General features: G+C 34.2%; 3 protein-coding genes across 3 annotated transcripts; 2 read left to right on the top strand and 1 right to left on the bottom strand.

The window, feature by feature from the left end:
- Positions 1 to 1,722: 1,722 nt before the first annotated feature.
- Positions 1,723 to 2,458, top strand: LOC128856652 (60S ribosomal protein L36). Its single transcript, XM_054091965.1, has 3 exons — positions 1,723 to 1,826; positions 1,988 to 2,115; positions 2,172 to 2,458. Exons 2-3 carry the CDS (start codon positions 1,993 to 1,995, stop codon positions 2,394 to 2,396), a joined length of 348 nt encoding a protein of 115 aa, XP_053947940.1. The 5' UTR covers positions 1,723 to 1,826; positions 1,988 to 1,992; the 3' UTR covers positions 2,397 to 2,458.
- A 3,344-nt stretch (positions 2,459 to 5,802) lies between these two features.
- LOC128858619 (histone H4 transcription factor) lies at positions 5,803 to 7,806 on the top strand. The gene is made up of 3 exons (XM_054095037.1): positions 5,803 to 6,626; positions 6,680 to 6,996; positions 7,076 to 7,806. Exons 1-3 carry the CDS (start codon positions 5,990 to 5,992, stop codon positions 7,463 to 7,465), a joined length of 1,344 nt encoding a protein of 447 aa, XP_053951012.1. The 5' UTR covers positions 5,803 to 5,989; the 3' UTR covers positions 7,466 to 7,806.
- Positions 7,807 to 9,190: 1,384 nt separating this feature from the next.
- Positions 9,191 to 11,481, bottom strand: LOC128858618 (protein DENND6B). The gene is made up of 2 exons (XM_054095036.1): positions 10,316 to 11,481; positions 9,191 to 10,198 (listed from the first exon to the last, which is right to left on the bottom strand). The coding sequence occupies exons 1-2, from the start codon at positions 11,405 to 11,407 to the stop codon at positions 9,419 to 9,421; spliced, it is 1,872 nt and encodes a 623-aa protein (XP_053951011.1). The 5' UTR covers positions 11,408 to 11,481; the 3' UTR covers positions 9,191 to 9,418.
- Between the last annotated feature and the right edge of the window lie 4,727 nt (positions 11,482 to 16,208).

The following is a 16,208-nucleotide window of genomic DNA, read 5'->3' on the forward strand; positions in this document are numbered from 1 at the left end:
TTATTTGAGCTTTAACAATTTAACATGCGGCACTTCGTTTTCATTAGTTTGATTACGTTAAATGTCACAAATCACTACACTCCTAAGCCATTCACTGTTTCACAAACATGAAAGTTATTTCCTCTTGTTTGTTTTGTTCGTTCGTTTTGTATTGGTAGGAGCCTGACAGGCTTGGCAAAATCGCGAAAAATAAAGTTTTAACAAAGTTGCTTTGAGATAGCTCTAGTTCGAAACAACAGTAACAAGAAATCGCTGGAGTACTGCAAGCAAAGTTGCTTGGTTGGCTACAAACTTCCTATAGCTACAGGAGAGAGAGCTACGATTTCCGGAAAGGTGAAGGGTTTTCCAATAACAGGTGTTATTTTGAATATCCCGCTATTTCGGTAGATGTCACTTTTGAAGCTGTTACTTTTTGATATTTCACAAGCAGAAACTACGCCATTAATAAAAATGGAACGATACACGCTTAAATAACGCTTTGAAATTATTAAAATTCACTATAAAAATGGTGAAAATGGTGGCAGAGACGGTTCGTAAAACTCGAAAATTTTTGGGTCATCGTGAAGCACCTTGTCGGACCGCAATACAGAAATTGGTGAAAAAATTCGAACTGTTATGGCCTCTGGAGACGATACAGCATGCTTGACTGAGCTTTGTGTGTGTTAGTGCAGTCGGGTGTCGTCGTGTCACACATACTTGTTGTCGGCTTTTGAATGATGAAAATCAAAAATTTTAGATATTAGCGTCAATCAGCCGACACGCACACATATAAAGTTCTTGTCAAACAATGCTTGACCGTCACCAGAGGCCATTAGGAAAAGTTAGTGATGCGAAGAATAAAACCCGTACACGTAGCTAAAGAACAGCCAAAAATATTGCTGTTGTAGCCAAAAGTGTTGAAGGAATCCCAGGTTTGTCCATTCCTCGTCGTTCTTTGGAATTAGGCATTCCACAAACGTCTTTACACCGTATTTTGCATAAAGACTTGGGTCTTAAGGCTTATAAAGTCCAGTTAACATAAGAACTCAAGCCAGCCGATCATCAACAAAGTTGTGTCTTTGCTGATAGGGTCGTTGAAATGCATGAAAATGATACGGAACTCCATCGAAAATCATTTTGAGTTATGAGGCCTATTTCCATCTCGTTGGCTTCGTGAACGAGCAAAATTGTCGGATCTGGTGCTCAAAAAATCTAAGAGTTATTGTTGAAAAGCCTCTCTATCCTCAGCGTGTGACTGTTTGGTGCGGTTTATGGTCCGGCGGAGTCATTGGACCTTACTTTTTCGAAAATGAAGCTGGAGCAACGGTTGCGGTGAATGGATTGCGCTATCGAGAGATGATTAACGATTTTTTATGGACATATAAGCTGCTGGACAGCAAATTTATGAGCATGTCGAAGTAGCTTAAGAGCCGTCACTCCACTAGCCGACAACGGCAAGCCTCGTAGCGCATTTCTGCCATGAAACCATCTGCCGTTAGGAGGCGGCGTAAAATTGTATGTCGCCTCTAAAAAAGTTGTAAGCTGTTAATATAATCCAAAAAGATAAATACGCTAAGCCAAATTAGTTTTTGCAGGCCGGTGTTTTATATTGCTAGAATAGCATCCTTTGAATCTTTAAAATTATTAATGTTACTGTTGTCTGTTTATATAATTATACATAAATAAGATATGATTGACTATGGGGAAGAGAAGAGTTTACGAAATTTTGAAAATACAGCCCTTCAGAAACATTTTAGTAATAGCTTGTGTTGGCAATACCGTAGATAAAATGGGGAAGTTCGATAAATGCTTGTCAATGGTCTTTCCGCCTTTTGACAGCTCTTAAGGTAGGCCACTGCAAAATTTTCTTAATAAAATCTTCAAATATTCTAAGCATCCTTAAATCTCATTTAAAAACAATATTTGTACAACGTTTCATTTCAATATTCCTACATTATTCGCTTGAATAGTTTAGAGAGTAAATTTTAACGTTTTGTTTATATTCCAGCGATCATGGCAGTGCGATATGAACTTTGCGTTGGTCTCAATAAGGGACATAAGACCACAAAAGTGAAGAATGTAAAATATACTGGAGACAAGAAGGTTAAAGGCCTTCGTGGATCACGTTTGAAGAACGTACGCATAAAAACATATTTATATTTTTATAAATACAATAACTTTTATATTTGCAGATTCAAACCCGACACACCAAATTCATGCGCGATTTAGTACGTGAAGTTGTGGGTCATGCTCCTTACGAGAAGAGAACGATGGAATTGTTGAAAGTTTCAAAAGATAAACGTGCTTTGAAATTTTTAAAACGTCGTTTAGGTACACACATTCGTGCCAAGAGGAAGCGTGAGGAACTGTCTAACATCCTGACTCAAATGAGAAAGGCTCAAACCCATGCTAAGTAGATGAGCATATAATTCTTTGTACAAGTTAGAAATAAAACGAGAACTTAGAATTTAAATAATAATTGTAGTAAACAATTGTGATGGTTGGTGAATCTGGTTGGTTGACAATTTCAGTGATAGTGTTTTTAATGACGCAGCTGATTAGAAAAACTTGAAGGAGGAAAGTGGACGCTATAAAAATTAAAAGCAACTATTCGCGAAGCCGGTGCAAAATTTTTCAACATTAGATTTTGATTATGAATGCAAAGTAGATTTTAGTAAATACGAACCAACTGGGATGATGTGACAAATTTGTTCATGTGAAGCAGTTTAAAACAAACTAGAAATATGTGGTCCATAGGATGTTGTTAGGATAGAAATTTTCGTGTATGCCTTGAATTAAACTGTATTGGCGTTTTTTTTTTTCGTGTCACATTAACAGAAAATTTGCACGCTTTTTAAATTGCTCCTTATAATTGATGAAGTACGGATACTCGTGTGCTGTACCAATATTTATACTATAAAGCTTCGTAATTATAAGGTTTACATTAGTTACGGTTGAAAGGATTCAGTAAGGGTGATATTTAACCGTTCAAAAGTTATCAAAAACACTTAAAAATGCACTAAAGAGGCTTAAAAAAATGTTTTTTTTTTTTAATCACTGCGGTGCAATTACATTTTGGATGTTCTAACAGGTTAAGCGCATACATTTATCCAGAATTGCCCCAGATATGCATGTTCGGCATGTGAAGGGACCCAGCAATACTAACCACTTCGCATGCCTACGTATACTCACTTCCCTATGGGCTCACGTCGAAACAGCCTGTTTCGTGGCCCTAAGATTAGATGAAGGCCGATGACTTCACTCAGCTTGACAGGATTTTCATGAACTGCTAAAACAACATTGTATACAACTGTGGTGCACATTTTATCAAAGCTGTCCCAGTGGAATTGTCGCTTTATATATTTTTTCTCTTTATAAAACTACATTGATGAGTTAAGCGCTTTTGAAATTAAGACAACGATATTTACAATGGTGGTCAAATCATATACAACTATTGCCCTTTTATGCTAAAATTACATACTTTGTAGCATAATGATTGAAAGAGAAATTATTATAATTTAGTATCTGAACTTCTATTTATTAGTATCAAATTAAACCAAAGACCATATTTATTGAAACAAATAATTACATTTTTTATAACAACTCAAAAAATGTGTGGACCAAATAAATGAAACTTTTTGGGGGAAAAGAGGTTTTAAAGTCGGTTTACTGACGTAGTTTAACGTGACAACGTCATAAGAAAATACTGATGGATTGGTTGCATTTTTCAAAAGAAAATTTTAATTTTATTTGTTTTATAGATATTTTGTATGGATATAGAGAAGGAGGTAAATGGAATCGCAATGGAATTGGTAAAGTTACATTTACACAAACGTAAAAAATTACGAAACATTTATCAAATTCATGAAAGATACTATATGTTCAATTTCGATTGAACATCAGACGTTAATAAGTCAACAACACTAAGAGGCACCATCATCGATTTGACTTTTTCAAGACACATTACACTCGAAACACTCCCTTTCATTTCCTATCATCGTCCCAGTATATCCTATAAATTAATCGTTCCCACGACAGTCGGTTCTACGTAACCGGAACGATCCGGATTTATATCCGGCCAAGAACTGTCACTTCAGCAGCAATTGCTTCGATCAGTTTTACAAACGGGTCTTCATGCCTTTTATAAACAGATTTTCTCCACAAAAATTCGATTATCATGTCTGCAAAACAAATAAGGGTGGTCGTAGTTGTCTTTATTAAAAAACTCATTTCCTTAAAAAAAAATAACCCTCATCAGTCCAACTCCGGCTACGCAAGTATTTTTGCGTAGAACTCCTTTCCGTATTAAAACCATTAAACCCAAAATTAAAACGTCATATGCGTGTGTGTAGTAAGGAGGCACAATAACCCCCATCCCCATCATTAGCACTAAACTCAAATACTTAGTTTTTGTTCATATTTTTGTTGTCATTTGCAGGCATCCGGCAACAACATACTGTATCATTTCAATCTTCTTCTTATTCGCGTTTAAAATTGAAAAGTGAGTGTATGGACAAATAATTCGAATATAAGGATAAAAATAAGTAAAAACACGCGTGTGAGTGTATATTTAGTGAAGTGTTAAAATATATATAGTTATGTGCCAAACTATAGTGAAGTTCCCGAGGGTACTTTGAAGGCAAATAATTACGAAATTACTATTTCCCGAATAATTTGGAATTATAAAGATTGTTCCTTAACATCTCTACCAAGTTTCATTAATAAAAACATTATAGTTTGCCAAAAATTGCCCAATATACATTATTGCGAATCCCAGCCATTTCAAATAAACAATCTCCTTAATCTGTCTAAAATCCAGAAATGAAACTAAACCAAATCAAACTAAATGAAAAATGAACTGAGTATCTTAAGTGGTGGCATTAAAAAAGTTACTTTATTTTTCGCGATTTTGGCAAGCCTGGCGTTAGCCAAAGCAAATTGAGTATTGAGGGTGGTGTCATTAAAAACCAGTTACTTTACTCTGACGTCAACTCCCTTCGCAGTGCAAAACAAACGTGCAAACGTTTGAGAAGTTGCATGTCTGCAAAAATTCATTGGATGGCTTGATAATATTGAGATCTGTGAAATTAAAGCTAATCAAACTAATGAAAACGAAGTGCCGTGTGCTAAATTGTGAAATCACAAATTAATATAAAGCCTCAAAATGCAGTTTGTTTGTGTTTTTATGCGGAAGACGCTATGGCAAGAAAGTGTGTGTGTGTGGGTACAATTTCTTGTGTTTGGTTGTATCTATTCCTTTCGCCTACCCTTCTTCTTTCCAAACAAGTAATTCTCCTTCCTTTTGTTTGTTTATAGATGGACTCTTAAGATACAGCGGAAAGCGCAATCATTTCTCTATCATTCTTGGCAAATAGAACATTGAACTGTTTGAAACTTTGCCGTACTTTAAGCGATTCAAGCAAAGCACCCATATTGGTCTAATTTCATATTATATATTTTAAATATTGTTAAAACAAAAGGGTATTACTTGTTTTTGGAGAGAAAGAGTACGCGGAAGCAATGGAAACAGCCAAACACAAGAAATTGTACGCATATACACACACTTTCTTGCTCTGGTGTCTTCCGCATGAAAACGCAAGCAATTTAACACGCGACACTTCGTTTTCATTAGTTTCTTTCGTTTAAATCACAAATCAAAATATTACCAAGCCATTCACTGCCTTTTCTAAATTGTCTAATATCTCATATTTTGTTTGTTTCATATTGACAAGGGTCCTGACGAATGAATTAACGGGAAAAATTAAATTACTGTTTTGAAAAAGCGCAACCTTCTGTATTAAATTCGCCTTGTTTTTGATATCGATGTCACCTATGAATTCGCCTTGACCGCTACCAATTCGAGCAACGAGTTTGAGCATTTGGCAACATAAAAAAAAGTTATAATTCATGGGTAGAAAATAAAATAATCCATTTTACTTTTTAACCTAGCCAGCTATGATAGTGATCAACAATTTTTGATTGTTAAGTTGTTACTTTGCAAAAATATGAAATGGCCTCAAAGAGAAAGAGTAAACAAAATATTCCTCCTGTACCATGTCGCTTCAAAGAATGTGACGCACTTTTCAGTAATGATTGGGAATTGAATGGACATATAGAAGAACATTTGAAGGAAATCATACAAGATGGCACGGAAACGTTTGATTGTTCATGGAATGAGTGTAATTTCAAAACCAATGATTTTACAGAACTTAAGCGACATACTTATTACCATGGTTACTATGCTGCTCTCTTGATAAGAGGAAAATACGAATGTGAACAGAATCCCAGTATACCCAAATGTAGTGCGCGTCCAAGAAAAACTGATAAGATACCCGAATTGAAAAATGATTTCATTTGTGAATGGACAGATTGTCAACGCACATTTATATCTATAGTAGAATTTCAGGATCACATTATACAACATGCTTCATTTGAATATGAAATTCAAAAGTCGCCGAATGATACCAGACCAAAGGTACAATGTAAATGGAGCATATGTCGAAAGCGTTTAGACAATAGGTACAGACTAATTGAGCACATCCTTACCCATTCGAATAAAAAATTTGTTGCATGCCATCATTGTGGCGAAGTTTTTCGGACTAAAACCACACTCTTCGATCATCTGCGAAGGCAACCGGAGAACAACAGTAAGTTGTAATATTAACTTTTGTGTATTACTAAATATTTTTTATATTTAAAGCACACAAATTTCAATGCGAACAATGCTTTAAGTATTTCGCGACAGCGAAGTTATTACGTTCCCATTTCTTAAAGCACGTAAATTGCTATAAATGCAGCCTTTGCAATATGTCGTGTCCGTCTTCAAGTTTATTAGCAACGCATATACGTTATCGTCATTTGAAGGACAAGCCGTTTAAATGTACTGAATGTGAACACCGTTGCGTACGCAAATGCGATCTCGAAAAACATATGAAACACATTCATAGCAATCAAGTTCATCGTTGTCAACAAGCTGGCTGCAACTATGCCGTGCGAACATATAATTTGTTAAGACGGGTACGACTAAAGTTTCTAAATCTATGTAAACTTCTATAAATTTGAACATACATATATAAAAACTTTTTTTTTATTTTAGCATTGTTTGGAAGTTCATGGAAACAGTCCATTTATCTACATGTGTCATTGCTGCGACAAATTGTTTAAACATAGTAAATATCTATCAGAACATTTAATTAAGAAACATGACTTCCAACTTCCTTCTGGGCACAAACGATTTACTTACCGCGTCGATGAAAATGGATTTTACCTATTAGAAACGTTGCGTATTGAAAGTCTCGAAGTGACTAAGCAGATTTTATCACCACACCCGTTAGAAGCATCCGATGTAACTCAAGATAGCAGTTGCTATGAAATAGTTTCCATGACTAATGAGCAGGACCAGCGTATAATTGTTGCGAATGATGCAAACGAAGCACGACTGGTTGGCGAAGTTATTATATCTTTACCACTGTGGAATGAGAGTTGATTAAGAATAAATTAAACTTATATAATTTTTAATTTAACTACGTCATCATACTGCAGCTTGAGATATTATAAAAAAAAATTGACGTCATTAACTTTAAACGTACATCGTATCTAATCATTTATGGATATAAAAAAAAATTGCTTCAGTTTCTTGCATCAGTAAGAAAGATGCGGTGTTGCTGAAGATTACATAACGCTTCCATTACAGTGCGTTAGGAAATGATAGCACCATTTACAATTTCAATAACTTGGGGGGAAATGATTGCTCAAAAATGTTAAAATTTTGTTCGAGCAATCATTAACCACTTTTACACCATATTCTAAATAAAAGCATCAAAGTCACCTTTCTTTGTTTAGCATTAATAAATGTTAGCATCACGACAATAAACGACGAATATTAGTTTTATAAATTTAGTTATACTACTACTATATATCGTCCCCTTAGTATAACAATAGCCTATGTGCTCATAGGCTATTATTTTTTTATTGAATTTTTGGATTTTCTATCGTCGATTTTATATGTGGTCAAAATTTTGGCAAGATCTAGTTCTACAAAGTGGGTCAAAACGTCAATAAAAAAATAATAAATATTTACAGACATAACGAGATTTGAGTGAGAGCTACTTTCGACAAAAAGTTTGAAATTCATTTTCTCAAAACATCAAAAAATTTATAGGCTATTTTAATACTAAGGGGACGATATGTAATTTTAATAATTTATCCTCAACGGTAACTCAACTGCCCGTTATAAAACTGTCTGTAATCTTCGTGAACTTTACGCAATATCATGCCCAAAGGGTTTAGATCTGTTGGTCTACCTGACCACTCAAGTGCACCGATATTATGCTCTTGGAAGCTATCCCTATTGAACTCCGAAGCATGAAGTGTGGCGTTATCCTCTACAAACGTCAGCATGACGTTTAGATATGCAGAATTTTTTTGAAGAAGCTTCTCTGAGTTCATTCACATATCAATAAAAACCAGAGGGATCGTTCCATGGTCAGAAACAAACTCCCCAGATCATTGCAAATCCGCCACTAAAATTTCTTTCAGAGAAATACCGAAGTTTTTTTCGCGGGTCATGTCAGTAGTGAAGAGAATCATCAGGACCATCGAGATTTCCTTTTTTTCATCTGACCAAATAACTTGGAAATCAATTATTCAGAAATTAATTTTTGTGACGTTGATTTTCAGGGATACGCTTACCGTTTCCCACTCCTTAGATCATACTGGTTAATTGTTAACAGTTTGTGCTCTTTTTGTTCTGTGCAGTTACAGCAGGAACACCGCAGCCATTTTTTACGAACCACTAATTTGAATCACGCAAAAAATTCGGGTCCGCTGCATGATTGCCGTAAATGCTGCGTCTGATTTCTTGATTTGAGAGTTCTTCAAAATTGTGAACGCAATTTATCAATAAAACTTATGACATTATACTTAAAGCCTTTTGGATTTGAAAATAACTGCAGTGTTTCCCTATTCGATTAAGTATACTATAGAGGATTGCGGCTTTTGTTTTAATAAGATAAAATTTTATACTGGATTGCTTCTAACAAATCAAAACATTTTTCAGATACTATTTCGTAGATAAGGTAACTGGGGCTATCATTTTTTACTCGTGCTGTATTAACATTTGGCATGAAGCAGTGCCGTATCGTATTGTTTTTCTTCATCCTGAATTCTAACCATATTAGTATTCGATTCTGCATGGAATTAAGTGTGTATGTTACAATATGCAATATATATAAATATATATTTTTTTCAATCTGGACGACATTCGATGATTTGAGGACTATTGCACTGTTTGTTTCTTAAAAACAGATATAACTTGTTTAAATATTTTATCTTATTCTATTTTCGTTAAAAGTAAAAAACAAAACTGTATTAATGTTTTACCATACAAGAAAAATTACCTAAAATTTTGATAGTTTTAAATTTCCCATCAATTTACATATCAAATATTAACTACATTTTTTAAATCATTGGGCAGTAGATCTTTCATACAGTTGATTTGGGCACGTATTTGCTCTCGAGTTGAGCTATTATTATTACTACTGCCGGCATAGAGATTCAATTTTTGTTTTAATTTCAGTATCATATCAATAATTTCCACCTCCTGTTTATCTCGCGCCCATTGTTCGAGGTTAGCTACTGAAAGTGCTTGAAGCTGCAAATCCTGTAATGTTAATTGTAGTTCACGATGTCTTGAGTCGTACCAACCACGAAAATTAGGTGAATTAAAAAACCTCCGATATAAACCCTTCCAATCACCTTTTAAGGGTGATGTTAAATGTGGCCCAGATTGTTCAATAGTAGCCAAAAAATCGTCCAATTTAAAAGTGTTTGCGTTCGGCGCAGACTTGAAAGGACTTATGTCTTTCTGCAACGGCATTAGTGAAGCTATATAACGTTCCAATGGTATCATAAAACTTTGGGTAAGTTCCAGTAGATGTCGGCGTATTAATGCAGTTTGTACATGATCTGGTCGTTTAGTTTTAATGCCGGCTAACACTTTTTTAATTAAATTCTTGTCTTTTTTAAGAAATGGTTTATATTTTGTGTATAATCCAGGTGACGTTCCGTCGCCTGCAGCTGCATTTGTGTTTGATGTTAGGGAAGCGCCTGTACTAGGTAAACTCTTTCTTATTATGCTTGTACTGCTTGAGTTGAATGATGTTACCGAGTCTGAATTTCGCATGTTTTTATGAAATTGTTGATGTTGCTGCATGTTCATCTAAAGTATTTATAAAAACGTTAATACATATAGAATGTCAAAGGCAATTATTTAAATAATAATTTTGATTATTTGCAAATGTATATACAAAAACAGAACAATATTATTTTAATTTACCTGATTATCCACTAGTCGCAGCATGTGTGGCCAATCCTTGAGCAACTTTATGAAAAAAGGATTTGTTACACCTAGAATCACTGGAGGTGGAGTTTTTCCATACTCTCTAGTAAACTCTTTGAATTCACTGTCATGTATAGTAAAGTAAGGTCGCGCTTCAGCACAGTACTCAATTGGACTTATGAGTGATACAAGAGTCTGCACCATATGTGAGCAATCCGCAGGTGAGGTGCCAACAATTACCAGTGGTTCAGCGATAAGCACCAATTCCCATAAAGTATATAAATTCTCCACGGTGAAGCTTAAGCTTTTAAATAGCTCGAGTTCGTAAACTGAGTTCAACGTTTTTATTGAAAATGAACTGTAGGAGGTATCTTTATATATTTCTTTCCTTAATACTATAGGATTTGACTTTTTTCCACTAATTGCCGGTATATTTATTTGGTATATGTGATCAAATAATTGTAAATCTAATGGGACGCCTGCTTGTAAAGTTGGCCACATGCTGTTTATTTGACTACAGGCATCTTCTAGTATTGAGTTTCCCTCTTCAAAGTACTTCGGTGCTAATTGGGCGACAATATCATAGAAAAGATTGCAGAACGGCAAATGTGTGACTAAGATAAAACTTTTTTGAAAGTAACCCCGCGGAAGATTAGAATCGCGCTTTTGACGAAAGTAAACAAACCCCCAGAAATGGGATTCATCTACACGAAGAACGGATATGCAATCAGAATTATATGAGTGGAATATCCGTGTCAGATTTTTATTGTCACTTTCGCTAGGTGTTCTCCGAAAACGCATATGGAATTTTGTGTCGCCCATGCATCCAGAGTTCGAATCGGGAAAAGCCATATAACATATATTTGCCGTTTCTACCTCAGTAGGCATAAATTGTGGTGGGTAAACAAATTCGAGAGCTTGTCCAATGTTCAAATCAAATGTTACCACACACATGCAATGAATCCATTGCGAAAAACACGACCAGTAGTCTTCATTTTTTGCACAACCTGTATCACCATATTTATTCGAAGCTGTTAAGAACTTGTTTTTATCATTCGAGATTTTTGCAACAAGTGATTTGTCCGTCATTCTGCTATCTTATGCATCAACTTTCACTTCGTCAATTGAAACAATACATTTCCTAAATTACTAAACAAATTGACATCAAACAAATATGTAATGTCAAGAACTGTGGGGTCTGTTCAATGAAGGTTTATTGTTTGAGATGTATATAATCTTGGTATCGATACTTTTGGTTGGATACCAGGATTATCGGTATTCAGTACCTATGTATTGATAAGGTTGATGCCATAGCATGCAAATAACTTTGACCGTTTTATTATTTACGCTCTGTTCGCGAACACAACCGAAAAAAGAATACACACTCGCTCTCGCTCTGAGCAAGAGACTTCGTTTCTTTTTGTTTTTGTTTTCTCTTGAGCGCATTGAGCTCAGCCATTCGTGTGACGCTCTTTTAAGAACATCGTGTAAGGAGAGATACGATTAACGTTCGCAAAATGAGACTCAGTAAGTGAGCAAATGACTGAAAAAGTCAATGCAAACGGTCTTCACATTAATTTTCGTTGTAGATAAAAAGAAAGGAATTGTTTTTAAAGAACAATTTAAATTTGTTTCCAATTATTTTGCTGTTTTTTATGTTTCATTATATACATATATATTTATTATTTATTACGAGTTGAGCTTAATAGCTAATAAAGCGTTAAGCGTTATTGGGTTCATGCCAAATGATTAATAAATTGAATCCATTATTTCTCTAAACCCTTCACTGTCCAGGAACAGAAATGGTTTTCCATCGGTGGTGACAATTTTTAACATTGAAGAAACTTGAATTTTCATTCGGGTGATACGTCTCTTTTCTTTTTTTCACATTGTTGCACTTCGATGTCCTCGTTATTGCCCCATTTTTTATAAATTTCCGCTTGTTTTGTAGTTAAATGTAGTTTTAAATTTGTAGCATGAGTGCCTGACAATTTCAAACCGCATACATTACAAATTTATTTTTATTTTCTTGCGGATTAAATTTAAAGAACGGATGCACTTTTTTATTCAAATCTTTTCCCATTTTGCACAAAATATAATATTTAACCGCACACACACAATTCACGAACGCAAATAATATGTTTAGCCAAAGCAACACTCGCATACATACCAATGCATACGCAAAAGACCTTTTTCTTCATTTCACTCAACCAAACAAAAAAAACCAAAAAAAAAAAACGGTTGCTCGTGAGCGAGCTCGTTAAAGATCCGTTACAATCGGTTGCTCTCTGAGTTTTTCCTCAAAGTTTGAGTAAAAGACACTTATTTGCAGACAACGAGAAACGGTCAACAGTTATTTGCGACCTCTGGTTGATACCTATATGGGTATTTACTTTCGTAATTTTGCGAATCAGACAATATCTATTATCTTTATTTTATCGCAAAGACTTCAAACGCAGAGTACTGACATTAATTTGATCTTACTTCTGGGAAATTTGAATCAACGAAATCTTTGAGCTGTCAATTCGACCCCTTGTGGAATTGCTTAAATCGCTGGCGATACAAATTCTGATTACAACATGGATTTTCTGGCTGCCATGCTGAAGTTTGATCAAGCCTTTGGTATATGGCAGGCTAATCCTCATTGAGGTGCCAAATGAGGAAGATGATGCTGATGATGCTGATGATGATAAAACTGTCCAATTCGTAACAAAATTTTCATAGGGTGAGGACCATAGAAGACAAGATGTGAAACTTGAAAATTGCAACCATTCCATCAGTATTTTCTTATGACGTTGTCACGTGAAACTATCATCAGTAAACCGACTTTACAGACAACCTCGTTTTTATAATTATGTTTTTCCCCTTCATTAATTTTGGATGATTGCACTCAAATCTTAATTTTTGATTTTTTTTTTATGAATTTTATACTGCTTATTTTTATTAATATATATGTTTATATTCGCGGAAATATATTTATATGTAGATACACATACAAGTATTTTTTTTTTGTTGACGTGATAACGTCTTATAATTCGATTTAGCCGGCTGCACGCACGAAAAAATTTGTCGTTACCTTGCTCATGGTCGTTACCTTGCTTGAACTGCAAGCGAAAGCGCGGAACGAACGACAAAGAGCACAATCGGCCCGCGCATTCGGCAACGTTCGACATCTGCACACCTACTTGAGTGAGCATACATAAATATGTGTGTATATACGCATATGTATATATATAAATTCACATATTTGTATTTGCATATGCCTTGTTATTGATTATTATTAATTTGATTTACTTGAAAAATTTAAAATAAAATCAAGTGTATTATCATCATCCTTATTGAATTTATAATTAGTGACTAGTTGTTAATAATACCTGTTGTTTTAATGTTTTTATTATTAATTTATCATTATATTTATATGAAGAAAAAATGTATGGTAATATTTACCACATACCTTATAAGATATGTTGTATACTAATATATGTACATAAACATGCATACATACATATACTTTGGTGCAATTTTCATAGACTAATATGTGTACATACATATGTACGCGCCAATTATATATATATATATAATATACATATGTCCTATGCCAATACATATAAACATGCATATACAGGTATCCCTTGTATAACGCGGTCTTATACCACGCGGTTTCGATATAACGCGATTTGGAAAAATTAGGTTTCAGTACGCGAAATTTAGGCTTATATAATGCGAAGGGGAAAATACATAATTATAAAATCTGGTAACACTAATTTGCGTACCACATATTTATAATATGTAATGTATTTTTAATGTAAACCGAGAATTACCCTTTTTTGCCTTAGATAGATAGAATAGATATTAATCTAGCACCTTATTACGAAATTGAAAAGGAGCTTAAAAAAACCACCCACCAAAAACTGATAACAGATTTTGCAATTATAAAACCAGTAGAAGAACCACAAGGTCCCACAACTAGTTTCTTATCCAATAGCGAAAACTATGTTGAAGAAATATCTTCTGATGAAGCTATTGCTCCCCCAAAACGCCCACGTGCAAAGATCTTTGAAGACAGTGAAAGAGATTAATTACAATATGAAGTTTGAAGAATAACAATAAAGTTTTTAATAAACCTTTAATTTGTTTTAGTTTGATTTTAAATTTTTTGTTTTGTGTTTTTAATTGTATTATAAAGTCTGAACTTTAGTATTGAGTTGAAATAGATGTGCATTTGTTATTTTGTATGTATTTTATTTAAAAAAAATCCTATTGGAACATAACCCCGAAATTTATATGAAAACTATGTTTTAGATAACGCGGAATTACATAACGCGCAATTCTTCTGGAACGTAACTATCGCGTTATACGAGGGATACCTGTATAAAATTTCGCGCAATTTGCAAACAAAAAGAACAAATCTATATGTAAAGATGCATACAAGTCATATGGACATATCAAATGTAGAACCTATTCTGTACTCACGCATATGTAAGCTAAGTGCTTGAACTGCAAGCGAGAACGCGGAACGAACGACAAAGAGCACAATCGGCCCCCGCGTTCGGCAGCGTTCGACATCTGGCGCTCTCCTACTTTGGTGAGTATACATAAATATGTATGTATATGCGCATATGTATATAAATTCACATATTTGTATTTGGATATGCCATCTTCCTGTGTGCATGGTAATGAACCATTCATCTGTTGAGAATAGGACGATGAGAGGAAAAGTAGGAAATATGAAAGGGAGTGTTTCGAGTGTAAAGTGCCTTGAAAAAGTCAAATCGATGATGGTGCCTCTTCGTGCTGTTGACTTATTAACTTCTGATGCACAATCGAAATTGAACATATCTTTCAGGAATTTGATAAATGTTTCGTAATTTTTCACGTTTGTGTAAATGTAACTTGGCCTATTCCATTGCGATTCGATTTACCTCCTTCTCTATATCCATGCAAAATATCTATCAAAAAATTAAAATTAAAATTTTGTTTTGAAAATTGCAACCATTACATCAGTGTTTTCTATCGTCAGTAAACCGACTTTACAGACAACCTCTTTTTTTTATACCGTGTGTAACTGCTCTTGATAATGTTTCAAATGTGGTCTTGTGTGGAACATAATTTTTAAAATCGTTTCAGATATACATACATTCATATATACATAAGTACACTTATGTTCTTATTCGTTTAGCTGCAAAGCTGCAAAGAACGAGCTTTGCTCCAAGTTCTTTTTCTTTGTTAGCGTTCGTCTCTACACTTTATAAATGTAGCATGCAGCATTTGTTTAGGTTGCAAACTAACTTCTAACTGATTGCAAGTGATAATTTCAAAAACTAAATAGCGGAACTCAAATGATTTGAAAAGCTGCCCTTGAAGCAGAAAGCTCATACTCTCTCTACACATATTGTATTTGTATACGCAAACTCAATATAAATAAAAACATATGCAAGATACTGTATTTAGATTTTACTGACTGAAACAAATCTGCATATGTATATGTACATATGTGTTTATTAATTTTCTTTTTATGTTCATAATTGCTGCAACAATGCCAACGTGACGCATTCTGTTAATAAAAGGTTGACACAACAAACACAGTATACAATTTTTTACTGCAGAATAGAAATGGAAGAAAAAAAGTAAATTTTTATTTAATAAATATTTCTTTGAAGTTTAATATAACTTATTTATCACTTTTAGCGAAAAATAGAATTCAAATAAAATGAAGTTATTGACCCATATTTACATATTTTCAAACATGTTCGGCACGAAGTAAATTTGTAACTAAATGTAGTTTTTACGTCGAACATAACTGATTGTTTGGTCGTTGCAAAACGTCAGCTCACTGATGAATTTCAACTGTCACTCCAAACTGTAAATGTGACACTCACATAAGGGTTAA

This window comes from Anastrepha ludens, chromosome 3 (assembly GCF_028408465.1).
Source record: "Anastrepha ludens isolate Willacy chromosome 3, idAnaLude1.1, whole genome shotgun sequence".
Lineage (NCBI taxonomy): Eukaryota > Metazoa > Arthropoda > Insecta > Diptera > Tephritidae > Anastrepha > Anastrepha ludens.

Excerpts from the sequence above, each read along its gene's own strand:
- LOC128858619 (XM_054095037.1), top strand. The coding sequence starts at position 5,990 with ATGGCCTCAAAGAGAAAGAGTAAACAAAATATTCCTCCTGTACCATGT. Across the intron at positions 6,627-6,679 it reads AAGGCAACCGGAGAACAACA|CACACAAATTTCAATGCGAA; the intron begins GTAAGTTGTAAT and ends TTATATTTAAAG. Across the intron at positions 6,997-7,075 it reads CATATAATTTGTTAAGACGG|CATTGTTTGGAAGTTCATGG; the intron begins GTACGACTAAAG and ends TTTTTATTTTAG.
- LOC128858618 (XM_054095036.1), bottom strand. The coding sequence starts at position 11,407 with ATGACGGACAAATCACTTGTTGCAAAAATCTCGAATGATAAAAACAAG. Across the intron at positions 10,199-10,315 it reads TGCGACTAGTGGATAATCAG|ATGAACATGCAGCAACATCA; the intron begins GTAAATTAAAAT and ends TAAATACTTTAG.
- LOC128856652 (XM_054091965.1), top strand. The coding sequence starts at position 1,993 with ATGGCAGTGCGATATGAACTTTGCGTTGGTCTCAATAAGGGACATAAG. Across the intron at positions 2,116-2,171 it reads GTGGATCACGTTTGAAGAAC|ATTCAAACCCGACACACCAA; the intron begins GTACGCATAAAA and ends TTATATTTGCAG.